The 26356-nt window shown below is 39.9% G+C and overlaps 1 protein-coding gene across 9 annotated transcripts in view; it reads right to left on the bottom strand.

Moving 5' to 3' along the window:
• Positions 1 to 1532: 1532 nt before the first annotated feature.
• The window catches only part of LOC5570788 (serine/threonine-protein kinase PRP4 homolog), a 34460-nt gene continuing 9636 nt past the window's right edge, over positions 1533 to 26356 (bottom strand). The window contains exons 2-10 of one of the 9 annotated variants that reach the window (XR_002500111.1): positions 21865 to 23275; positions 20488 to 21083; positions 20320 to 20428; positions 15584 to 16120; positions 15114 to 15453; positions 14149 to 14713; positions 2177 to 2239; positions 2003 to 2117; positions 1533 to 1942 (exon numbers count right to left, since the gene is read on the bottom strand). Coding sequence is in view for 2 of the 9 variants with exons in the window: in XM_001653242.2 (XP_001653292.1) it covers positions 15250 to 15453; positions 15584 to 16120; positions 20320 to 20428; positions 20488 to 21083; positions 21865 to 23275 (2857 nt within the window). In the remaining 7 variants the exon portion in view is untranslated. Of the gene's footprint in view, positions 1943 to 2002; positions 2118 to 2176; positions 2240 to 14148; positions 14714 to 14756; positions 15454 to 15583; positions 16121 to 20319; positions 20429 to 20487; positions 21084 to 21864; positions 23276 to 26356 lie in introns of those variants that run through there. The other 8 variants (XR_002500112.1, XR_002500113.1, XR_002500114.1 and 5 more) reach the window with 8 other exon arrangements.

Here is a 26356-nt window from a genome sequence, read left to right as displayed (position 1 = left end):
CCCCCTGGTTCAAACGTCATTTAGCTCATGGAACGAAGTTAAGTGAAATGAAACGCAGAATCAAAACAAAACAGTGAAAAAGGTAACCAAAATACGATTCAAGGGTGACTAGATGTTCAAATTAAAAATGAACCCCGATGGTTTGCATGAGAAACCGTTCAAATTAGCGGGGGTGCTATTGTAAAACAATCATATTTGGCATAAATGCATTAAGTTAAAAATGCAATCGTTCGCGCTGAAAGTTTGTCAATTGGTAACTTGACCAGTGAGTTAAATTTTCAGCACAAACAGTTGTCTGGTTTTCTATATTTGTGCTCTTGAAAATTTGAGATAATATCTAAGCCATATTATGGCTTCGATGCATCTTTACCTTAATGTATGCAAGAAATAACTTGGAAATAATCTCGGAATTTTTTATAGACCAGTGGCATAACAACTAAACTCTGCTTGGGAATCAGCAATTGAATGATATTCTGAAAAATTTCCGTAAGCTTGAAACATTCCCATTTGGCGCAAAGTTTCTCCCTATTCTCATTTTTATTAGCAAATAAATCTCTCAAATAATTACCCGCCATTATTGGTACCGTTCCGATTGTGCTGGATAGGCCCGTTTCCTCCATTTGACGCTGTGCTTCGGATCGATGGATGCACTTTCTATGCAAGCTCTTGTTATTAATCCACTTACTGTAGAGTCCACCAGTAACAAGCTGTTCCGGATTGCTACAGTCGCTAGTACAATCCGCAGTTGCAGTATTGTTGGGTATGTGGTTGAATCCGGTAACATCCGAAGCCGTAGTATAAAACCTGCTGCTTCCCCATATAATTTTGTTTCCACCGATCTCTCGTGGTGCTCTATCTGGACGTTCGTGGAAAACGACGAATCCTGACTTCCGTAGTTAGAGCCGTTCGATTCTACCTTCTGCGATTCTGCGGTTCATTGATTCAACGGGTTTTCAGGATCAACCGAAACATAATTTTTCACTGCACATGTACATTTAACTGTAATATGTATTTTAGATGACACTTTTCTTGATATTTTCACCGCAGAACTAAAAAAAGGCACCGCAGAAAACGCGAATGCGGACTGCAGAAACATCGTTAAATAGACAAAACTAGAGTGCCTGTAAACAAGAGTGACATCATGTTCAAGTTTTGACAGGTCGCGGATTTTCACACGGAGAAAATGAAGTACTCAAAAGTAAGTTCACTCCACTCAACTCAGGGGGTTCGTACACACTAAGATTTTATTACCGAAGTCGGTAAAATTTTACTGGGTTTTTGAACAGCAGAGTTAAGTCCACGGTTAAAAAAATAAATGCTAAATAGCGTAAAAGTCATACTAAAACCATATTTGGTCTGTTCACCCCTTGCAATGATTTTTCATGAAATATGCCTTGCTAGTATAAACGGGTTTTATATCAGTGCAGGCATATTCCACTATTATTGTTCCAATGCATTTTAAATGGTTATTCTATAAATTGCTTAAAATTACTAGCTGTTGTTGTTTTTGTAAAAATGAGAAATCATCATCGTAAATTTATTCAGAGAGGAAATTATATTTGCATAGTAAAAGTAAATTTCCTGCCTACGATTAGCTGCTTGCGAATGCTAATCGTTTAAGGACGAAGCTTCAACAAAAACTCGCAGCTTGTATGAAAACTGTGGACGCCGCCATAAACACCCAACAGAGAATCTTCACCGTTTCTTGAAAATCCCAGTTCCTATTTCGGCTTTAACGGTTTCCTTGTCCTTGGTGATCAAATGGGTTCCAGCATTATCTCCTTTTGCTGCCTAACGAGCTTCCGGCCCATCTCTGCTCCGGCAGTATTCAGAAACCGATATTCTGTTCTCCCAGCTGTTTGTCGTTGGTTGGATGCTTGTAGTTTAGCTCTGCGGGAATTTTACGGAACTTTTTTCTCCTCTTGGTGTACTTCACCACTCTCTGCAATATATGGATAGATCAGTTATGTGAAAGAAAACATTGAACAATAATTTCTCTTACTTTAACGGAAAAGCTTGAAATATCTCGCACAGCCCATCGCGCGCTTTGGAATGTCCATTTCGTTTTTTTTTCTGCTGATCCGATAGAGCCTGGCAAATCTCCCGTTGTCATACTACTGGAAAATATGAAATATCATAAATCATTAAGTTTGATACAATTTGTTTTTCAAATTACCTCTAAATATAATTCCATCAGTACGATCCTTGTTTCTATTACAACTCAACAAACGTGTCGTGGCTTGCTTGTTGAAAATATCAATTAATTTTAATAAGTCCCAAGAATAGCAATCAGTAACGCTTATGCTCATGAGGAAATAAATACTCAATATTCATTTCAATGTATAACACAAAATCATTCGGCGCATATTTGTTATGCATTGCAAATAATTAATATGAAAAATGTCAATGGAATATTAAACACTAAGCTGTTTAGTATTTTCTATTTTTACCGTGTCGGTAATACTTTGTGAGTACCGAAAACTCCGCAAACTCTAAAATATTGAGCTGTCAAAAAAACTACCGATAAAGTCAGTAAAAATCTTTCGAAAACGTTACTGTCTTTTTCGGTAATGTTATTTTTGTTTACTTTTGATAGCTGATTTTCCAGTTTTTTCAACAGCCCCAATCCCATTCCCATTGTCCCATATTTCACCATAATTTTAATAATTTACACTATATTTTTATAATTCCCATATTTCGCTTCTGTCGACTGCTCGTGGTTGGAATTTGGTGTCCTATTGTAACGCACCCAAAAACTCAATTTTCACGATGTCTGGCTTGTCGAAAGTGCGCTTAATTATGCAGACCAAACTAGCCTCCGACGAGTTGGATCACCGCGAAAAGCTTGGGATGCGCAGTCGATCGAAAATTCATTGCACCGGAACTGGAATAGCCTCTCGGAAGAATGGGATTGAAGACTTATAATGCTGGACTAATCTGTTGGTGTTGCATATCTCACAGAAGATGAAAAATCTGTACAATAACAAATGTGCTATCTTTCCGGCCAGTTCAATGTTGTGCGAGTTTAGCTGCGCAAACATAGGTAGCATACCGTCTGGTCCGTCGAAAGATTTTTTGAATACTTACCGTGAGCAGCGATGGGGCAGAAATATTGATAAATTGGAATTTCCGTCCGTCCATTCCGTTAAAATTATCATCAAGAGGCATTCTGTTGCAGGAGCTTCTTACTAAGAAAAAATTTTCTCTTGACAGATTGTAAATTTGGTTAGGTACTTGTTTTCGTTGCGTTTTAACGAAAACTCGGTAAAAAATATGCGGTACTGGTAAGTCAGTAGTAACATTTACTGACTTTTTACATTTTCTCGGTAATTTGTGATTTTACGGTGCTATCAGCACAAACGTTTACCGTGTTCAGTAAATAAAGAAATATATTACCGAAAAATCAGTATTTTTATCAAGAAATACTGGAATCTCAGTATTTTTTGTGATTTACTGATCAAAAACCGTAAAATAATTTAACGAACAGCGATATCGTTTTTAAGTGTGTACACAGCCAATTACGATTACCGACCCCAGTAAAATTTTACTGGGTTTTGGAACTACGGTTTTTTCGGTAATTTTTACGATTACCGGAAAAACCCAGTAACTAAAATATGTTTGATTGATGGAAATTACTGACATAGTCAGTAAAATTGTAGAGCGTTTTTACTGGCTTTCCAGTTTCCCATTCTTCATGTTTTGCTTCTCCGGATACTGTTTTTTCAGAAATCAATACAAATTAAACCCTAATCGACATGGACATGGACATCTACATGCATTATTCGTGAGAATAAACATCTACGGTATGCTCATATCTCAGTGGAAGTAATCGAAAAATGTGTGACAAAATCATTATTTGGTTGGTTTACATACAAGAGGCAAACTCAAAGATACAGATGAATTTACCTCTTGTATGGAAATCAACGAATTAACCAACGTGCTGAGCCTTTTTGGTTGCTTAAAATGGTTGAGTTTCTCACTAAATTTCGACTACTTACCACGAGAAAGTGCAAAATAGGTGCAGGAAAAGTTTAGTTGCCAAAGCCGTGTCTCCCGGCGCCGGACGATTTTACAGCAGGAGATTCTCATTTGACACTTTCCCGCATGCGCATCAGTTTGTTTTGATTTTATTTTAACGACAAGTCAGTAAAAAACATCAACTACTGAATAGTCGGTAATTGTTTTTACTGACTTTTCGGCCTGTTCGGTAATGTTGCAAAATTGGGTCTGATAGCTACCGTAGTTCAGTAAAAAGTAAAAATTATTACTGAACGTCAGAAGTTTTCAATCAAAAAGCTGGAAGTTCGGTATTTTTTATGATTTACAATTCGTACCCGGTATTAAAAATTACCGAACAAGCAAATCGTGATTGAGTGTGTACGTTAACCTCATTTTGAGTTGATGGGGTAGAAGTTGTTGTCATCAGGCCCATGGCACGGGACGACTTTTAGCGTAGTCAACATCTCCATGTATTTACTCATTTTCGGGTAATTTGAATCGAGAGTGCAATCAGAATGCGAAGTTTTGTTTAATGTTTATGATCCATACTCGAGCAAGTGTCGCAATCAAATCACTGATTGCTTGCTTGGAGGCTTGCAGGATGCCTTTTAATGTTTGCTCTCCTTCCAAAACCATCGAAATGTTGAATGTGCTTCAACTTTTTGGCACTTTATTAGCTGATTTAACAATATCAAAAATTGATAATCAAACCATAACAAACAATTAAACAAAGCAATGGTCTTTATTTTCACAGTTGTCACAACTGACAGTGGGCGATATTCACTTATCGCCCGGGACATCCTGACTACGAAGAACACTGTGTATCGATATATGGTTGTCATGGGCCTGGTTGTCATTTGTAGCCATGCGAAAAAAATACCTACTGGCTTAGTTCTTTTCACTCAACCGGCAGATCAACTAACTTAACTTCTAGTACTATGCCACCTATGCCACTTACTCAAATTTGAGGTAACGCACAAAGCACAGACAAACAGACGTCACACTCTCATCGCTGTTCATCGACCAACTTTTTAACGATCGATTCGAATATCTTGTAGGTGGTCAATCGACCATCCGCAGCGCTCGCGTCGTTTTTGTTCGTGTTTGACGTTTACACATTACCGCCACCTGTTGGTCCATCGGCCAACTACAGTGTTTTTAGCATTGGGCGTACATGTTTTCGCGACTATGATTTTGATCGCGATTTGTTCTAAGTGTTACGTCTGTTTCTCTGTGCACAAAGGTTCGGTTTTTGGGATTTTGTGCTCTTGCTCTTTGACAACAATAGAAGGAGCGAATGAAATAGGGAGAGAAAAATAACTCAAAAATAAGTTAAAAAATACTCAAATATGGGTTTTATGTTTTCTCCGTGTATGCAAATGACAGTGCGCCGTTGTTCCAATTTTGACATGAACTAATTTATAATGACGTCACGCTCCTTCTTCCACCGGAAAGAAACCTCTTACTGCGGGCAGTGTTTACAAAAAATGAACGATTTCGTTGTGCATTCATCTACTTCATGTTCATCCGGTGACCATTCGTTGTCCGGATGTTGGTCCGGATGTCATTTAATGTAAACATTGCCCGCATTTAGAGCAGAAAAGAAAAAGAAAGTCGAGGATAAAATAAGACCGTGGATAAGTCCATAGGCCTATTCACATGACGTCTCCAATCAGCTGATCGGGAAGCACTATGACAGTTCTTCTATCAAAATGACAGGCCCGTGTTAGCACCGGTCCTCCACCGATGCAAACAAATGCATAGACTGATCTGTCACATGAAAAGGCCTATTGACGCCAATCTTATTTAAATCCACTCTGAACAAAACAAACATGGGCAGTGTTGCGAGACATATTATAGCATCTGTTAAGGATGCAAAATAGCATTGAATTCATGTAACTGAGGGGTGCGGTCTCCAACATTTTGGTCATTCAATTTGAACACATTTTTTTCTTACAGTGCTAACTGTTGTTTGTTTGCTTGTCTCGCAAGAAACCGTCTTCAAGATACACACTTAAAATACTTTACACAAAGCTTCTGCAGTTTGATGCAGGCAACAAGTTTAATAAATTAGCTGAATCAGATAGTTTCTGTCCGTATGTTAGTTATAAATATATTTCACAAAACTTCTGAAAAACTTATGCATCAATAAGACCAAGTAAACGTTTTTTAAACAGTTGATAGTTTTGTGTCACATAAAATGTATAGTAGTTTTTAACGTGACGAAGTAATGGCCGAACATTCCTAGGCATACTCGGATCATTTTGAAGAAAATATCACCTTGACAGCAGCCTGGCTACTTGTTTATATAAAGTTCGCACCCCCTAAGTGTAATATCGCTTATGTTGGTTGTAACGACTTGGTTGCAGCTGTTTCCGTGTAATATTAATACATGTTGGATATGAAAATTACACAAATGCAATGTGATGAGAAATGGTAATCGGATTTTTTTCGATGTAATATACCGTAAATTCGGGTGAAATTGATCAGTAGGGTGAAATTGATCACTGTGTCACACGATTTTATTTCCCTCTAATAGAGCACAGAAACCAATGCAACATATGTAAATGAACGTTGTTTGTCTTAACTATTGTCAAATTGCATGTTGTGAAGCTTTTTGTGTTATGAAATGTTTATTTCTATTAAAATAATAGGAAATTACATCATCGTGTTCTGTGTGGTATTGGCAGACATCAATAAACTTATAGTTTTAAACAAGGATTTGGACATGGTGTCAACCTGAAAATTTGTAAGGATTCTTGAAATATATCCCCAAAACGAATTTTATCATCAAAATTCGTACCAATTTGTTCATTTTGTTGCAATAATTAAATTTTTGTATAGATATCATCAAATTCCTTCGGGAATTGCCTACATTTAGGCGTTTTCTGCGGTATTGCTGAAAATTGATTGTTAATTATTTCCATAAATTTTGCATTGTTAAGAATTTGGCAAGCATATTTGGATTCAGGAGGCTCAAATTAAATACGTAAAGTTGTTTTCAAAACATACAATAATTGTTTTAACAGGTGATCAATTTCACCCCGAAATGGAATTCCTTGATTTTTTATTTTAGAGACGATTTTCAGCACTAAAATCACAACTATATGAAAATTTGAGTACATAAACCAATGAAGCTCACCGTTGTACTTGTTTCCCTGCATTAAGTTGTTTGGAATTGGCAACATCATAGAAAACAGGCATGGAAAACAGTGAAAAGTGATCAATTTCACCCGAAATTACGGTAACATCAAAAAGGTGCTCTAATACATCTGAATTAAGGGGTTACATCAGAATTTCGTTACATCGGCCTGATTACGTCGATGCAAATTACATTATTTTTTGCTGTGTACTTGTAAGCTGAATATATTTCGAAAAATTGTTTCGAACATAAACAACTGCATATTTTTTCTGACAAAAGTAGGTTCAAGTGTAGATTATCATACTGTGTCAGTTATATCTATTTATATGCCAATAATTTTGATTTCGACTTTTGTCTGCCGTTCCAAATTTTTGGGCAAAATTCAAAATCATAAGTTTTTTAGAAAAATAATAAATTTGGAAATTGTCTCTACTTCCCAGAGCAAAGAGTACTATTGGTACTCAACCTGACGATATGCAAAAATAGTCAATTGGCAAATAAAGCTCATAGTTGATAAATGTGGAAATGCTCATAAGTACATTAAACTAAAAAGCAGAATCTGATCCATTAGAGGTGTAACGTCAGAAAAAAGAAGAAAAGGGTATTTACGATGCAGCATGCGCAGCGGAATACCTTACATAAATTACAGCTTGTGTTAAGAATTCATATTATAATAACGTTTTGTGCGCATCCAATAGTTTTAAAAATAAAATTTTCATCTTATAATTTGAATAAGGTCACCCCAAGAATAGCCTTACATATTACTTAATATTTTTTGGGCCATTCGCAAGCTTTTTGAATATTTACATATTTCAAGTGAGTAAATTTACTCACGAGTGAGTAAGTGTTAGTCGAAAACTCACTCACGAGTATGAGCTGTACAACTGAAACTCACGTCTGAGTATACTCACGCGAGAGTTCAAGCTGTACAACTCACACTCGCGAGTGAGTTTGCAGTTTTCAGTGAGTACTCACGAGTTTCCCAACACTGGCTACAGTTGCCACGGCAGTCATTAGATGCAGGACAGATGAAGGAACAATATCCGTACTTGCGAGGTTTACCAATTGAGTCATACAATCGCGCCCGTCCTCGGATTTTGATCGGATTGAAGCACGCTCATGTCAGCCTTGTCCTGCAGAGTCGAGAAGGCAAGTTGGAACAGCCCATAGCTATAAAAACAAGACTGGGATGGACCATATGTGGTGGAAGCGATGGTGAAAACTCTCCAAACATGGTGCATTACTCTTTTCATGTTGGCTCGCGTGACGATCATTCGGATGAAGATTTACATCAGGCAATGAAGGAATACTTTTCTCTGGACAGTCTAGGTGTGATAAAGCCAAGTGAAGTTCTTCTTTCTTCAGACGATCAGAGAAGTTGTAGAATGCTGGAGTCGCTAACCAAGTTTAATGGCGATCGTTACGAAACAGGGTTACTTTGGCGCTACGATGACATTCGTCTGCCAGATAGCCGACCGATGGCGCTCCGTCGATATCACTTGCTAGAGAAGCGTATGAACAAGGATCCCGACCTAGCCATAACGCTGAACCAAAAAATAATGGAATACATAGCGAAGGGTTACATTCGACAGCTAACAAAGGAGGAGGAGAATCAACCCGTACAACGTGTTTGGTATTTGCCAGTATTCCCAGTGATCAACCCGAACAAACCTGGGAAGGTAAGGATTGTGTGGGATGCAGCAGCCAAAACTTACGGAATATCATTGAATTCTGCTCTGTTGAAAGGTCCCGATCAAATGGGTTCACTGTTTTCTATTCTACTGCAATTCCGTGAACATCGTATTGGGTTAACGGGTGACATACGTGAGATGTTTCACCAAGTAGAGATTAGAGAAGAGGATCGCTCATGCCAGCGGTTTTTCTGGAAGGATGAATACGGAGAAGTCGCCGTGTTTGAGATGTGCGTTATGACTTTCGGTGCATGCTGCTCGCCTAGCAGCGCACAATTCGTCAAAAATTTGAATGCGGAGCGATTTATTGGAAAATATCCACAAGCGGTTGACGTCATCATCAAGCGACATTATGTAGACGACATGCTCGTAAGCGTAAAAACCGAAAAGGAAGCGATCCGCATTGCAAATCAAGTCAAGGAAATACATTCCCAAGGCGGGTTCGAAATCCGAAACTGGATAAGTAATTCAACGACGGTTTTGCGATCGCTAGGAGAAGACGAAGCAAAGATAAAAAATCTTGATCTATCTGCTGAGGTGGCTACAGAGAAAGTGCTGGGGCTGTGGTGGTGCACTGAGCAGGATACATTCACGTATAAAGTAGGCTGGACGCGCTACGATGAAGCACTCCTACAAGGTCGCCGACGCCCTTCAAAGCGAGAAGTTCTTAAGGTGCTCATGTCTATCTTTGACCCTCTCGGATTGATCGCCCATTTTCTGATCTACCTAAAGGTCTTACTTCAGGAAATCTGGCGATCTGGAGCTCAGTGGGATGAAGAAATCAATGATGCCTTATTTGCTAAATGGCAAACGTGGCTGCGGGTACTACCAGAAGTTGAAAGTGTCCAAATACCACGGTGTTATAACCTTCAAGATTTCGATCGAATAATTGAGCTACACACGTTCGTGGACTCCAGTGAAAACGGATTCGCTGCAGTATCGTATCTGAGGTTCTCCGATGGTACTCATGTGGAATGCATTCTCATCACAGCAAAAACTCGGGTAGCTCCTCTCAAATTCCAGTCTATCCCTAGGCTTGAACTGCAGGCCGCAGTACTTGGTGCGAGACTGGCACAAACCATTGCTGAATCGTTGAGCATTCGCATTACACGACGCTGTTTTTGGACGGACTCTCGAGATGTACTGTGTTGGATCAATTCAGACCATCGTAGGTTCACACATTTTGTAGCACACCGAATTAGCGAAATGCTCGATACCACAGAAGCAAACGAGTGGCGCTGGGTTCCAACGAAGGAAAACGTTGCAGATGACGCAACAAAGTGGCAAGGGCGACCAGATCTCACCGTTGGCAGCAGATGGTTTAACGGTCCCGAATTCCTCTGGAGGAATGAATCTGATTGGCCACTGCAATCCCTGTTAACCAAATCCACACAAGAAGAGCTTCGGTCCTGCCTAGTTGCGCACAATTCAACTACAACGCCTTCGCTTTGTGTGATTAACTTCTCCACCTGGAAACATCTAGTCAGTGTACTTGGGTTGGTAATCCGTTTTCCAACTAACTGTCGACGTAAGAGGCAACTTCAACCTATGCGTATCGGTCCTTTAAGTATGGAGGAGATACGTGCAGCCGAAGAAAGTCTGTTTCGTATAGCACAACGAGAATTCTTTGCTGATGAGATTCATACCCTAAACCAAGGCAAGCAGGTTTCGCGAAACAGTAAACTATTTCAATCAACTCCGTTCATCGACGAGAATGGAGTCTTACGCATGCGAGGCCGCACTGCAGGTTGTCCTTTCATTACTGAAGAAGCGAAGAACCCTATTATATTGCCCCGTGACCATCACGTAACCACACTTGTTATCCGACACTACCACGAAAAATACCACCACCTCAATCAAGCAACCGTGATCAATGAGCTTCGACAGAAATTCTCCATTCCCAGAGTTCGAGCTTCCTGCGCCAAGGTGAGAATAAATTGTCAACGCTGCAAGAATAATCGGGCCTCGCCGAACACTCCAATTATGGCCGATCTACCTGATGCAAGATTAGCAGCCTATTCTCGACCTTTTACCCATGTCGGGATCGACTTCTTTGGGCCAATGGAGGTTGTCATTGGGCGTAGAATTGAGAAACGATGGGGAATGTTAGCCACCTGTATGACTACACGAGCAGTTCATATCGAAGTAGCTCACTCCCTAAACACAGACTCATGTTTGATGGCTATTCGAAACATGATAGCTCGACGTGGAATTCCTCGGTATATATACTGCGACCGCGGAACTAACTTCGTTGGTACAAATCGAGAAATCAGCCGCATTAAAAAGGAGCTCGATCACGAGGAGATGATGAAAGAGTTTACGAGCTCTGAAACTACCTGGTGCTTCAACCCGCCATCGTCTCCACATATGGGTGGATGTTGGGAGCGGCTAATCCGCAGTGTGAAGAACAGCTTAAAAGCTCTAAATCTACCGCGACGACCATCAGATGAAGTTTTGCGTAATGCGTTGACCGAAATCGAAAATACGTTGAACACTAGACCACTTACACACGTTCCAATTGAAGATGACGCATCACCAGCACTAACTCCCAATCACATTCTTTTGGGAAGTTCAAGTGGGTCCAAGCCACTAACTACAGTCGACGATAGCAGTATCGCCGTACGGCAGTGTTGGCGAGCTTCCCAGATCATTGCGAACCAATTTTGGAAACGATGGACTGTAGAATATCTGCCGGATATCACGAAAAGGACAAAATGGTTCGTTTCAAGTGCCCCGCCGGTAAAATTAGGAGACATTGTTATCATCGTTGACTCTACGTTGCCTCGTAACTGTTGGCCCAAAGGAAGGGTGATCGCAACTCGACTAAGCCGGGATGGAGAGGTAAGGTCAGCTACGGTGCGAACGGCCGCTGGTGTATATGAACGACCAGTAGTCAAGCTTGCCGTCCTGGATGTCATGCGCGAGGATAAGTAGTCGTCCTGGTGGTCGACGTACCCGGGGGAGTGTTGGCGACCCTATCGCCGCCAGCGCGCACCTTTCGTTCGGCAACCTTGGGTCACTAACACAGGCGACGCTAAGTTGATGACAGGTAACTATCCTAGCCGTCAAGAGTGAGTAAACACCAGAAAGAGTCGAAGAAGTTCTTACGAGTGAAATGAATCAAGTTATAATAGTCTGCCTAATTACTGAATTATATTATCCTACATCCAAACCTAAATACTAGAAAATAGATGAACTATTCGCTACACGATAGCAAACAGAGCTCTTGAATTGTGGTTAATCTGAAACGATAATTACCTAATAAATTGCTGAGTAATCGTGGTAAGAGGACAAAAATTAGATGAACTAGAATTTCTTCCTAAAATTTACTTATATTAGCTAGATTGAACGCAAATTAAGACTGTTTGAGCGACAAATCGACGATCGAAGACCAACAAACGATTTCCAAAGGGACTAAACGTAAGTTAGATTTGTAACCTGTGAACTCATCCAATATTATACCGATTACACTAAATGGAACATATATAAACCTATAGTTACTAAGATTAAGCAATATGAATTAACTAATTATGTACACTTCAATACAGGAATATTATAATCTATCGCTACTGAACACTGAGAATTCGAGTTTCACTAAGCGGTGGTTATAGTCACGGAAGGATTAACCCTTGAAGTACCAACGTTGGTTCGCAAACCCAACAGTTAGTTTTGCCCTTTTTAAGAAAGCATACATAATTGTATGGTTGTCGAGCGAAGATCAACTGTAACTACACACTGCTGATCGAATTCTTCAAACTGCCAACTGTTTATTGCAGTACTTTCTATAGGGTGCAGAGCTACTTGGGCACTTCCATGATTCACTTTGGAATTGTTTTTTTTTTCTCGAATCGTTTGAAACTGTCCAGCATTTCAATACGAGGCATTCTTCTTTTTCTTCTTCTTCTTCTTGGCATTAACGTTCTCACTGGGACAGAGCCTGCTTCTCAGCTCAGTGTCCAATGAGCACTTTCACAGTTATTAACTGAGAGCTTTCTTTGCCAAAGTTGCCATTTTTGCATTCGTATATCGTGTGGCATTCTATGCCCAGGGAAGTCAAGGAAATTTCCATTACGAAAAGATCCTGGGTCGACCGGAAATCAAACCCAGTCACCTTCAGCATGGCTTTACTTTGTAGCCGGACTCTAACCACTCGGTTAAAGAAGGCCAGAATACGATGCATATTGTGGCCAAATATGAGCTCATTAGCTTTCAAAATGGGGGGACGCCATTTGGCATAAAGTCATTTGGCATAAAGCCGTTTGGCATAAAATAATTTGGCATAACGGTCATTTGGCATAATAGTCATTTGGCATAATGGACGTTTGGCATAATCATTGAAAATTGAGTTGCTATGCTTGTGGCATTACCATTGCTAACATTCTCATATGTGATATTCCCTTCTTTTGGTCATAGGCTGTTCTTTCTCATTACGTTGTTAAACTAGTGGTTTGCATTGTGACTTCTAAGATTTTCATTGACAATTTTGCCTTCTTTCCTATGTTGGCATTACAACTACTAACATTTTCATCGACGATTTTCCCTTCTTTTGATCACCAGGTCTTCTTTTAAGTAGCAATATTTAAATTTCTAATTTCTTTTCTTTTATGCCAAACGTCCATTATGCCAAATGACCATTATGCGAAATGACCATTATGCCAAACGACTTTATGCCAAATGGCTTTATGCCAAATGCCTTTATGCCAAATGACTTTATGCCAAACGGGGTAGCCCCCTTTCAAAATACCTCACAGTCGAAGTGAATCAAAAGTGCCAAGAATAGGATCCAGCTTCCTATTGATCAGGAAATCTTAAAGTCACTAACAAAAGAATCTCATCGACTACAGTTCCACCTGTTTTCCCCGTTTTTCTGCAGACGTTGAGACCCTCAATGCCCAGACGCAATGATAGCGGAACCAGCGGAACGGCGACGGAAAGCGGAACCGGTTCGCCAGCATGAATCACACCATCTCGACTGAGCTGTCAACGAATGAAAGTGAACCAACACTGAGTCGACAAGCATGTTAAAGTTCATGCTGGCATACCAGTTCCGCTTTCCGTTACCGTTCCGCTATTATTGCGTTTGGGCCTTTAGACTTGATGAAATCCGCTCAAATTTTCACAAATTTAGGGCTATATATTGAGATTTTTGCAATCGACTGACATTTACCTAAATTTCTTAATAATTTCTAATTTTTGATAGCTAATATGTAGATCAAATGATAATTTGATGGAACGTTTTACTGAAATCATCAGTTTCCACTGACAAAATAAATCGAATCATGTTTAAATCAAAAGTATTTCATTTGGTTTACTTACCTTAGACTCACGATGAGTAGGACCAAATAGTTCTAGATCCAACACGTCATGTTCTTCGTCCCTGAAAAGAATAATAAAAAAGAACAGCAGAAGATCAATCGTTCACGGTAAAGGTCCGGTATGGAATGGCTAGGTTGACTCTCAGTTTGAACTTTTTTTTTGATAAAAGTGATGCAAGTAGGATCGAAACAAATTTGCTAATGTATCAGGAATAGGGTCAAAAATTATACTTAATAAACTAAACAGAGAGTTGTGTTTGTAAATGTCAATTATGTCACTACCTCTTTCGGCGCCAGAAAAAATAGGCACTGCTCAACCTTAGGCGCACTCAAACAAGCTCTACAACTCGTGGATAATTGTGGGTCAGAATCTTTGGACTAGAAGAGTGGTGCGATGCTCTTCGCTATGGCACAAGATGCAGGATTTAGAGCACTCGAGAGCAGTTTGCGTTTGGTGGCTTGAGATTGACAAAGAGAGGCAGATGTGGTGGGACTGCGCTGCACAGCGGCCGTGTCTTGGGCCCGGCCCCGTCCGCGGCCAGCCAGCCTCGTGCGCGAACGATGTGCTGAAACGAAGATTAAAAACTATAGCAAAATACTAACACTTGGTTTTTTAGTTTGTTTCTTTTGGTTAGATGCATTAGCTGTTTTATTTATTTCTCAGTTGTTTTCACCTCTTTGTCCTAAATATATACTGTTCTGTATTCTGTTTTTATCGTTACGGGTTTGAACTTAATGGAAACATTTTGTTTAAATAAAACAAAGTAGTTTTTAGAAGATAAATTAGCTATTGGTTTCAGATTGATGGGAATAGAGCTTTTAAAATGAATCCTAATTGTTTCCTGCGTTACGTAATAACTAATACTTCTACTGAATTACATTTATTAAATTATAATTCAACGCATTTTTCCTACACTAGTTTCATTTTTATGTTTTGATTGCATCTACGATGTTCAGTTTGTTTACCTCTCTTATTTTTGCATCTTAAAAACAAGAGATCATCTAACGCGTTCATTTTCACACACTGATATTCTGGTATGCCCGTATGCAACTGGAATCCATGCTTCGTACGGGGTGGGAGCTTCCCACAGGACTATCTTGATTAGATCTTATCCTGAATGAATGGATGCGCCAGTGCGTGGTTCAAGGAAATTCGCTTCGCCGGATCCAGCGCGAAGACCTTGTCCAGTAGATCCTTCAGTTGCGATACCTTGCGAATCTGGTCATCCGGTAGGTTCTGACCGGCGATCAACTCCTGCTGCAGATCTCTGTTCGGCTTGATCACCGACACGACGACGATTTTTTCCTGCAAAACGAAAGAACAATATATTTCATAATCCCATATATGTGGAAAATCATATACAACACAGGACAGTTCTCCAAAAGGCTTCAATTTACTACGTCTTGCAAAAGTTAATACTTATAAATAAACTTACCCGTTCTGTAATCTTATCGATCTCATGCGATAGGAAGTTGCAGTTCGGATCGAAGTGCTGGTCTTTGAACTGTCCTTTCCGAATGATCTTGTTCGGTATCTTGCCCTTTAAATCCATAAAAAATTTAAGCATTTGATTATTTGATTTACCACTAAATAAAATTTTGCCAGTATACAATTCATAGATGGTGCAACCGGCGGACCACATGTCGATTCCGTAGTCGTACGGAAGGCCGAGAATGATCTCCGGTGCACGATAGAACCGTGATACCAAGTACGGCGTGATATCGTTGTCTGCCACCGAGGAAGCCGAGCCGAAATCGCACAACTTCAGCACCAGATTGTTGTCGTTGACCAGAATGTTGTCCGGTTTGATGTCGGCGTGCAGGATATTGGACTTTTTGAGAAGCTTCAGGGCCAACAGGAGCTGCTGCGTGTAGCTGCGGACAGCTTTAATGTGCAAACCGACGTTTTTGCCGTATTTCTTAAGTACCTCGCGAAGATTCATAGAGAGCGGTTCTAGGACCATGCAGAGATGCTGTTGAATAGAGAAGAAATGATAAATTGATGATTCTGAAACGGTAATAAGGACTGTACTCGAAACACTGCAAACATTTTGAAACTCTCAGGGAAGAAATTAACACATATATTAAAATATATTCGCAAAGTTGGTTTAATTGAACCTTCTCTCCTAGGATAAGTGCACGCATTTTGGACTTTACATTACCTATTAAATTTTGTGTAACACTTGCTTCATCTTTTTTACACACTAGGGTAGGTGTACCAGTTTTGGCCACCTTAAGGAAAAATATTGTTTATATATAACTCAAACGACCTTTGGTTACTGTCAATACATCAAACGAAAGCTTTCAATCCATGATCAGCAGGAAAAGTATAAAAACTAATCAGAAACTTTGTTTTTGTATTAAAAATGATGGTGGCGAATACTGGACCACTTGCACCAGTATTCGCCACGATTTTAATTTCGGTTCCTCAATTCGCCACTTACGTTGATTTCTTATGGAGGGTGGCGAAACAGGAACAGGTGGCGAAAAATAGGTGCAAAGGAGCAAAAATTTTAAGGAAAATGATTTTTTTCTATTATTTTTTGAGGAAATTTTGCAATTTCCAAGAATGTTTCCCTATCATCTTAAAGCAATTTAGCGAACACTAAACAACTGCAACCATATATGTCGTAAAACGGTATATAATCTGGGGTGGCGAATAACTGGTACATGGCGAATACCGGTACACCTTCCCTATTATCAAATATTTCTCCAAATCCAAATTATTTATGAAAACCTTCCCTGTTTTCCGGAGCTTGCGCTTCATAATCGACCAAAATTAGGTCAAAGTTCTGGTAAGTTTGGCGGATTGGCCTCCTTCGACACAAAAACAACTTCGTAGATTTCGTACCACTCCATCACCTGTTTCACGTAATGAAACAATGCCAGATTCGACTGAAACAAAAAGTCGCCTTTGTGGGACCTGAGGAAGGGTAACAGGCCGTAAATGGTGCTGGATGTTATGTACTGCTTTCTGAGTTTACCGCACCTACAGATCGCCTGCCACAACAAGTACTTCTTTGCACATTTGACGACCTTTTACTTCCGGCCCTCCTCCGGAATATCCAAGCGATACTTGCCGACAAAAAACTACAAGGATCTGCTTGGCGTCCACTTTAATGTACAGTTATGGGGCATTTCCATTTAATTCATTTATTTATTTGGTTTTACAACAATTAACTTGTTGAAACCTCGCGAACAATATTTCGCCAATTCACTCGGTTCATGGCCACTTCTCTCCATCCTCGACTGCGACCCACGCTTTCCAGGTCCTGGTGCACTGGTCAATCCACCTAGCACGCTGCGCCCCACGCCTTTTTGTTCCGATCGGATTCGTATCGAACACCATCTTTACAGGGCTGTTGTCCGGCATCCTTGGTTTAGATTATCTTTGGTTTCCACTGTCCGCTGTGCTGACGTAGCTATCGGCTTCGCTGTCCTTCTGTGCTTTTGTTCTCGGCGGCATTCAGGTGTTCATCGTAGTGCTGCTTCAACCTTTCAATCACCTCGCGTCCGTCCGTCAAGATGCTCCCATCCTTATCATGGCACATTTCGGCTCACGGCCACGAAGCCTTTGCAGGATGTGTTGAGCTTCTGATAGGACTCCCGTGTTTCTTGAGAACGATAGAGTAACTCCATCTCATGTCATTTCACCTCTTCCAGGCGACGCTTTTTGTCCCGGTACACGCAGAAAATTCTTGCATGATTGACATAAGTTTTCCGATAGTTGCTTTAACATGCCTGGATACAATTGTTACAAGCATATTATCGGTACTTCTAAACTGACAGTATGATTTGCTCAATAGCTCTTGCTTTTCTTTTTGTCTTCCATCACATGAATATTTCATTTATATTATTGTTGAATCAGCTTTCTGCACAATTTTACCATGAAATGTTATGAACTGTACAGCAAAAATCCGCTGTTTATCAACAAGCTAAGTTGGTGTAGATGTAAGGTAATGGGCTCTCACTCACAAGATCGCGGTTTGTATTCCTGCTCCCATTTTTATTTACCTTATGTCGCATTTTTACAATGTCGATAAAGAAGATTCGTGCCAATTTTAACAACACAACATCAACAATAATGATTGTATGTAAATATTGAGTCAATCATATCTATGGTTCATTCAATTGTTTTGTGTAGTTGAACCAATCATACCAAATAGTTAAACCAAGCATAGATATTGTTGAATCTATTTTACTGTATATTTGACTGAAATTCAATGTAAAATAAATAATATAATAAAATATGATTGATCTAGCAGCAAAAATAATTGACTGGACAATCCTTTTTTCTCCGTGTATAGGCCGGTTTACTGTTTTTGCATCAGTCTGAAATTCTCGCGGAACATTACTAAAGGACCTATCTAACATTGAGAGGCTCTCTTTGTTTACTTTCTCTTTCATTAATAACTGAGTCACATTAACCTCATCTGTTGCGTTTTTTGTATGAAACGCTAGTCAAGGAAATTGACTTTCGATCTATAGTAAAAAGCTTCCCAAAATCTTCAGTATTCCACTGTTATAATCGAAAAAGAACGAGAGAGGAGAGAATCTCTCATTTGTACATAGGTCCTTTAGTAATGTTCCGCGAGAATTGTTCCACGTTTTGCCGCGTACCATGCTGCATTCTTCTCCTTCAAAACCTTCTGGCACTCCTCATCGAACCAATCGTTTCTTGATCTCCGTTTCACATATCCGACAATACTTTCGGAAGCGTCGTTAATGTCTGCTATGACTGTCCTCCAGCAGTCCTCAAGAGGGGCCTATCGAGCTCGCCCTTATCCGGAAACGCTGCCTCGATGCTGCGCGTACGCATTGAGGACATCCGGTAGACGGGCGTCGGTACCGTACATCGTTGATGACGGATAGTTTTGGGCGCAGTTTCACCATCACCAGGTAGTGGTCGGAGTCAATGTTAGCGCCATGATAGGTTCTGACGTCGGTTATATTGGAGAATCAAAATGTGGTCGATTTGCGATTCTGACTACTGAAGTGATCTCCAGGTGTACCGATACGGAGGTTGTTCTGAAAGTAGGTGCTACGAATGGCCATATTCTTGGAGGCGGCAAAATCGATCAGTCGTAGGCCGTTCTCGTTCGTCAGCCAGTGGAGGCTGAACTTTCCAATCATCGGTATGAACTCATCCTCCTGGCCAACCTGAGCCGGCGAGTACTTCCGAAAAAGTTGAGAGATTTGCAGTTCCACGTATCGAGTTTCCAATCGCTAGTCCATTTCCGTCGCTGTGGTTTTTGCCGATTGTTCTGGTCCGTATTCTCTCGTTGACATATTTACATTTAAATTGCATGCAATACAAAGTGACTAATAATCGTAGCTTGGTGACTCATCAGTGTACGTATAGTCGTCCATTACGATGTATTTCGGCTGCACCAACCACTAGCGGTACAGCTTGCTAGCGCATGATATGGCCAGAGAATTTGTTTATATAGAGAAGCGCGGATTCTGAAACCAAAGGTTCCAATTGAACCGTCAAACGTGGTTCCAATCGAGCAAATTCAATGAGACTCAAAGAGATGTTACACAAAAGAGACGATGGATGTGTGTTAGTGAAAACGTATACGAAAGTGACGTCATTGATAAGCTTGGTTTCTTACGGCGACTGACAGCATGACACGGACACTAAAATAATGTTTGAATGACCTCAATTATTGATAGTCATTGCAAATATTGTTTATAAACAAAGTCAAAATCCTCTCCGCGTTTCTCTAGTATAATCAAATTCTCTGGATTTGGCCACCATATTCTGTTTATCAATTCGGTTAGGCGCCTTCCTTACTTTGAAGACAAGAAGTCCCTACACTTCACCATCTGTTGGATAAACCAGAACGAAGAATTGACCTTCTTGACCAGTGTGTCTCCTTGAAAGATTATAAAACATGGGACACGATCTAATGATCGATTCTTAGTTGTTTCGCGATCCACCTGTGGGGCTGGCCTGGATTCTCCACGACAACGGCTAAAATGTTTTGTCGAAACACTTCTTGCTTGGAAGCGATTTCGATAATCACTTGACATATTAGAAAAAAATTGCACGTTTGAACATTACACTCCAAGCTTTACACTTCACTCCAAATTACATATAATAAAAAGTAACATACAAATATGTTGCATATTTTTTTCGAGTACAGTCCTTATATGGTATTAAACGAACCTGTTTGTGGAAAAAGTGACGAAACAGTCTGAGACAGTGATATCGATCCTCAGGATCTGTGTCGTTGAGTTTCTTCAGTGTATCCAACTCACGAAGACCGGTTTTATGCCTGAAAATAAAAAAAAGCTTAAATATTGATCACACAGTAATCCCTAAAGAAAAACTTACATAATTTCGTTATTCCTGATGATCTTCACAGCAACCAAGGCGTTTCCTCGAGCCTGATCTTTTGCGCGAACTACCGTGCTGAAAACACCCTGGCCCGTATAGTTGGCGACCACATAGCGATTATCCAGCACCTCTCCAATACGCACCCGGTAGTACCCTTCCGCATCGTCCCAGTTGTCGGTAAGGGCAGGGTTTTCGTTGCCTTGCTTATTGGCAATCACCGTATTGGGCGAATCGAAGTTCGAGTCAATATCCTGCTCGGCAAACATGTCCCATTCGGCACGTTTGCTCGATTTATCCTTGTCCAGTTTGGACTTTTCCACATCGTTCAACTCATTGCGATCATCTGCATCCACTCGGGTTATGGGGATGGGAGGAGTTAATGAATCGTTGAGCAAATTTTTAGCTTTCTTGGAATCCATGGGCGAAGGTTCGTCGATGATGAAAAACTCTTCGGACTTTTTACGAGATTTACTGACATGATTACTACTCCGATCGTGTTTTGCGACTGGTTTTGATTCAGTTTTAGTCTGAATCGCTTCTGCTTTGGGTGATTCTGACGGTGGATTACTGTCTTCGTTTGTTGCTCCTAGTTTCTGAAATAATGCAAAAAAAGTTCCAATTACTTCAACTATAGAATGTTGTTTTCCATATTATGTAAAATTTACCAGAATACATGATTGACAAGAGACACACGCTATATCTAAACCAGCAGATTATGCAAATCGAATGTACCTCGGATTTTTTTTCGCTAGAGTTCAGTATTTGGATTATATTTTAATAATCGAAAGGTTTTGAAATATTTCATCGGTAAAATTTTGATTTTTTCCAATTTTTATTTATTTTTTTTCATATAAAGATTACGAAAATCAATAAAAATCACTTTTTCCTACACATTTCAGCCCATACAAAATGTATGGGAAAAATTTCACCGATAGAATATTTTGTAACCTTCCGATTATGAAATTATAGACCAAATACTGATATCGGGAAAAAATCCGAGGTACATTCGATTTGCATAATCTGCTGGTTTAGACATAGCGTGAGACAAGTTTGTACATTTTTGTCAATATTTCGAATGTTGAAACGAATATTCTTACGGATTTTGTTGTGGTGGCTATTTGAAGCATCTACGAGCAGATCATAATGACACTAGACAATAAAGCATTGTTTTTAAGGTCAAATCCGGGGTGGCTCATATTGCCTCCATTACTCCTATATAATTCAACAATCGCATATGATACCGATCTTAGGTTAATCTTGAGCTTTCAACTGCCCAGAGTGATTCAGACCAATAACTTGCCCCTTCTCTTGAAAATAGTGACTTTTGAGAGACTTGAATTAAAGATATAAGACGAATTTAATCTGTAAACATACCTTCAAAAGTTCCTCGCGCTGCTTCCTCCTCTTTTCGATGATCTTCTCTTCGTCTTCCTCATCGTCAATATCAATATCACCCAGCTCACTATCACTGCTAGATTCCTTCTGCTGTTTGAGACCTTCACTCAACGAGTCCTTAAACTTATCGTCCTCGGGTCGACGCTTCCCTGGACCACCACGTCGATCCCTTCCGTTTCGGTCGCGATCGTTTCTATCGCGATCATATCGACCCCGGTCGTCACGATCGCGGTCCCTGTCCCGGCTTCGACTTCGCCCACGATACCGATCACGTGAATTGTACATCCTGCCATTGCCGCCCATGCGCTCCATCGAACGTCGATCCCTGGAGGAACCCCTCCGATCCCGGTACCGTTCCAGAGATCGATCCCTTTCGCGTTGCCGTGCTCGGGCACGATCTCTCTCACGATCCCGCTCTCGTTCCCGTTCGCGTTCTCTGTCCCGAGCCCTTTCCCGCTCGTAACGTTCCTCGGCCATTCGACGATTGTGGTCATCCTGTTCACGTTGCCGCCGATGTTCTTCGCGAGCACGTTCCCGATCCATTTCCTGCTGTTTGGCACGGGCCTTTGCTTCCGCTTCTCCACGGCTCATTCGCTTCTCCGACTCAGACGTCTTTCTCTTGCGTTCTTCCCGGGGACTCCGTTGGCGGGCTTTCTTCAATAGCCGGTTCACATCTTCAGCGCTGGAATCTCCTTCGATCATGATGATGTCGTCGGTTTTCTTCTTTTTCCGCTTATCCACCTTAACCGATGCGTCATTCGCTTCGGCTTCCTCTTCTTCATCCTCGGAACCAAATTCACCAAGACAAGCTTGAAGCAGAGCCTTTTGCCGCATTAAATCTTCCAGATTTAGCTCATCTTCTATGACGGCCACATCCGGACTGGGCGCATCTTCTACGGCCGTTCCATCGCTGTCGCTTTCAACCGAGACAACCTCAGCTGGTTCAGTCGGTTTATCGATGTCCGTTTTGGTCTTGTCCAAAGATTGCGTCAGAATGGCAACCAGCTTTTCCGGATCCGTAGAAATTTCCGGCACCAGCGATGCCTTACGCTTCTCAAGAGAAGCCTTCAAATTTCCATTGTCCTTTGGCTTGCTGTCGTCATCTTTGGGCTTGACACGAATGGCGTGCTCCAGCTTCCGTATGTCAATTTTGGACGTACTTTTAGCACTTTCTTCGTTGTCATCTTCCGAATCGGATAGCTCGCCTTCCTCCTCCCGGTGCTTCCGTTTGTGCTTCTTGTGTTTTTTCGATTTGGATTTGTCGCCTTTCTCGACGCGGCTGGACTTCTTGTGCTTCTTGTGTTTCTTATGCTTTTTGGATTTCTTTTGGTCCAGTTTGTCCGGTGTTTTTTCCTCCGCTCCGGATGATTCTGTATCTTCCGAGGCAATGCTGAAATGAGGTAAAACTTTATCAATAAAATTAAAGCCATGTTTTTTGGAAACTTTCATTATTTATTCTAAGTGTTTGGTTTCAGTGGCATTATTTTGCGTATTTCTTCATTTATATTTCTTTTTTCAAAAATATGTAGATGTAATGTATAGCAACAATGTTCTGGCATTTAAAGAACTTAATGTATTAAAGCCTAAATACTTCCATCTTCTAACACAATCCACTATTTCTCTGTAATACAAGGCTGGTAGCGTGTCGTAAAAATAGGAACTTTATAGACAGCGTGCTTGAAAAAAGAGAGATCGAACAGGGACCAAAAGAGACTGAACAGGAACAAAATTTAAAAAAAACACTAAACATAAGATTTTTTTTTAAGAAATCTGGTGCAATCTATTAATTTAACCGAAAAAAGAAAAGATCGATAGGAATTTTGATCGTATAAGTAAATTTATGGGACGATCAGGCGTTGCAGAATTCGCTCTCATTTGAGAATGAAGCACGATCAAAGCAAGCAAAGAAAAACATCCCATCTGTTGCGGTCCACGATCGTCATTGTATCGCAAGGTGTAACAAGTCTGATAAATGGAAGCAGCGAGCGAGAGCCCCAACGAGAGAGCGATGATAAAATCCATTTTTCTCGCTTGTTTACCGTTGGGGATAGGTGTTTTTCTTTACTGGCACGATAAACAATCCTCGAACTTCCAATAACAACAGTGTCCCCCAGGCTTGGAGCATGTTTAGAGGGGGTTTATCATGCACTACTATCCCCCCAATCTGATCAAACTTGTAGCAGTATACGATAAACAGTCTCTCATAATGTGCAGCATGTTATGATAGTTACAGAGAGCGATACGTGAGCGATTCTCTCAATTTTTTCAGGATTCAATCCCTGGGGACGATGGAGATGCCCTAATTATATGCTTCATGATTTGACAACACTTGGCTGTATAGACTGACAATAGTCTCACCATCAGAGGAGGAGGAGGAGAAGGAGGAGGAGGAGGAGAAGGAGAAGAAGTAGGGGGAGATCCCCCAGTACCGGATACTTAAGGGGGCAGGATCCGTCATTGATTTCGGAATTTTCAAAAGCAGTTTTTTCATTCACTACAGGAAAATGTGTTCACTGTATGTTATTCTCCAACCGAAACACAGTGAACACATTTTCATCGAATAATTTTCAGTTTTGAACAGGAAAACTGCTTTTGAAGTTTCGATGATGACGATGATTACGATGACGGAGCGTTGATCGTTAAGCCACTGAATTCATAACACGGTGCCCCGACAGACCGTTATTATTAAAAAAAATTGTCCATCAAATCTGAGCGCAGGGCTCGATTCCTGAGGTCATTCTGCACCACTAAACCAATTTTTAAAAAAATCCCTAGGAGGAATCTTGAGAAATCCTGATTTGATATTTTTGACTAAAAATTTCAATATAATCCTTATTAAAATTCTACATTGTAGAATCTACAATAGTACTAAAAAAACCTAGCCAAGTTAGCCAAATTGTTCTAAACTAGTATAAAATTGTTACCGTTGTTATAATTAGAAATATTTACAATTGACTTAACTTAAGCCACTCCTTAAGGTGAAAATGAATCGAAGGCAAACTTCAAATTTTCAAGAGCATAAATCTGGAGAACCGTACACCCGTTTGAGCTGAAAATGTAATCGATTGGTCACCACCAGCTAGTGACCAAGCGATTAGGTTTTCAGCTCAAACGGATGTTTGGTTTTCCAGATTCTTGATCTTGAAAATTAGATTTTTGCCTTCTATTTAACCTTTTTTCATAGTTTTTTGGTTTAAATTTCATTGGTTGTTGTTTTCTATGATAATTCGATTGAAAAGTAAAACAAATAAATCAACAATTAACAATGTTGTTATTTCGAAAGAAAAAAAGGATCTGAGAATAAATTTAGCACAATAATAGTTAGCAGATAAGTCATGTGAATACTTTTATAGTCAATTAGAGCTAGTATCACCGGTTGTTTCAAATTTTGAACGATTTGTTTACTCTGGTGCGCTCACGTCAATAATAGAATATTAGTTTTATGTGATCCTGTTACTCATTTATGATAAATACCGTCAAGCTACCATTCACCGTGCATTTAAAAAAAATTTGCGCTTCAAAAAATTATATAACTTTTCCAAATAATTTGAAGCGTATTAGAATACCACTACGTAGCGTACAATTATATAATAATTCAGGGAAAAATCTAAAACTAGTGATGCATAACTAAAAATTACTCAAAAATTATGTTTGAAAATCTCGTGTTAAGGTCGCCTCATACCGTTCTATGTCACCATTTACCGTGCACACTAGTGCACCATTCACCGTGCGTATAGATTTCGTCATGATTTAATTTTGTTTCTTGAAGAAACGTTGTTGATGGAGTAACTATGTTGCTAATAGTGAGCGCACTCATTTTTAAGACTGTTCAAATCTTTATTTACAATAAAATCCATAAAAAGTTCAAAAATTGGCTAAATAATTATTTTTTCATTAAAATCATTATAGAAGGTTTGACTGTATTGTCCAAATCATTCCATATTCACTCAAAATCTAAATATGAAGTAGTTTAATGACGATATAACAATAAATCTAATATTACCGAATAATTTCATGCGTTTTACACTAATGCACAGTAATAGGAACCATACATACTGAGAGGGATCCATTCACCGTGCATTTGAATTTCGACTGAAACACAATATAAAATTCTAATTTGCATAAAATCACATTGCTCATACGATGAAATACATCTTACTAATAGTATCCACAATGAAAACTTGCTGAAATTTTGAAAAAAATCATACTCTATCGTTAAAATGAAAAATGTGATTTTTTGGTGTTTCTACTAAGAGTGTTGAAAAATCTTATTATCAAACAGAATTCACATGATTTTTACTACATAAACTAGGTTTTTCAAAATGCTTTGTGACAAGAACTACTTTATTTCATCAGTTTTATCTTATATTGCTGACAAAAAAATAATTTGTGAAAATTGTATGAATATTCTGTAGAAATTTGTATATGTGCACGGTGAATGGAGGCCGCACGGTGACTGGTGACTTAACGG

This window comes from Aedes aegypti, chromosome 2 (genome assembly GCF_002204515.2).
Source record: "Aedes aegypti strain LVP_AGWG chromosome 2, AaegL5.0 Primary Assembly, whole genome shotgun sequence".
NCBI lineage: Eukaryota > Metazoa > Arthropoda > Insecta > Diptera > Culicidae > Aedes > Aedes aegypti.
The sequence above is the reverse complement of the archived record's forward strand: the minus strand, read 5'-3'. Positions and strand labels throughout refer to the sequence as shown.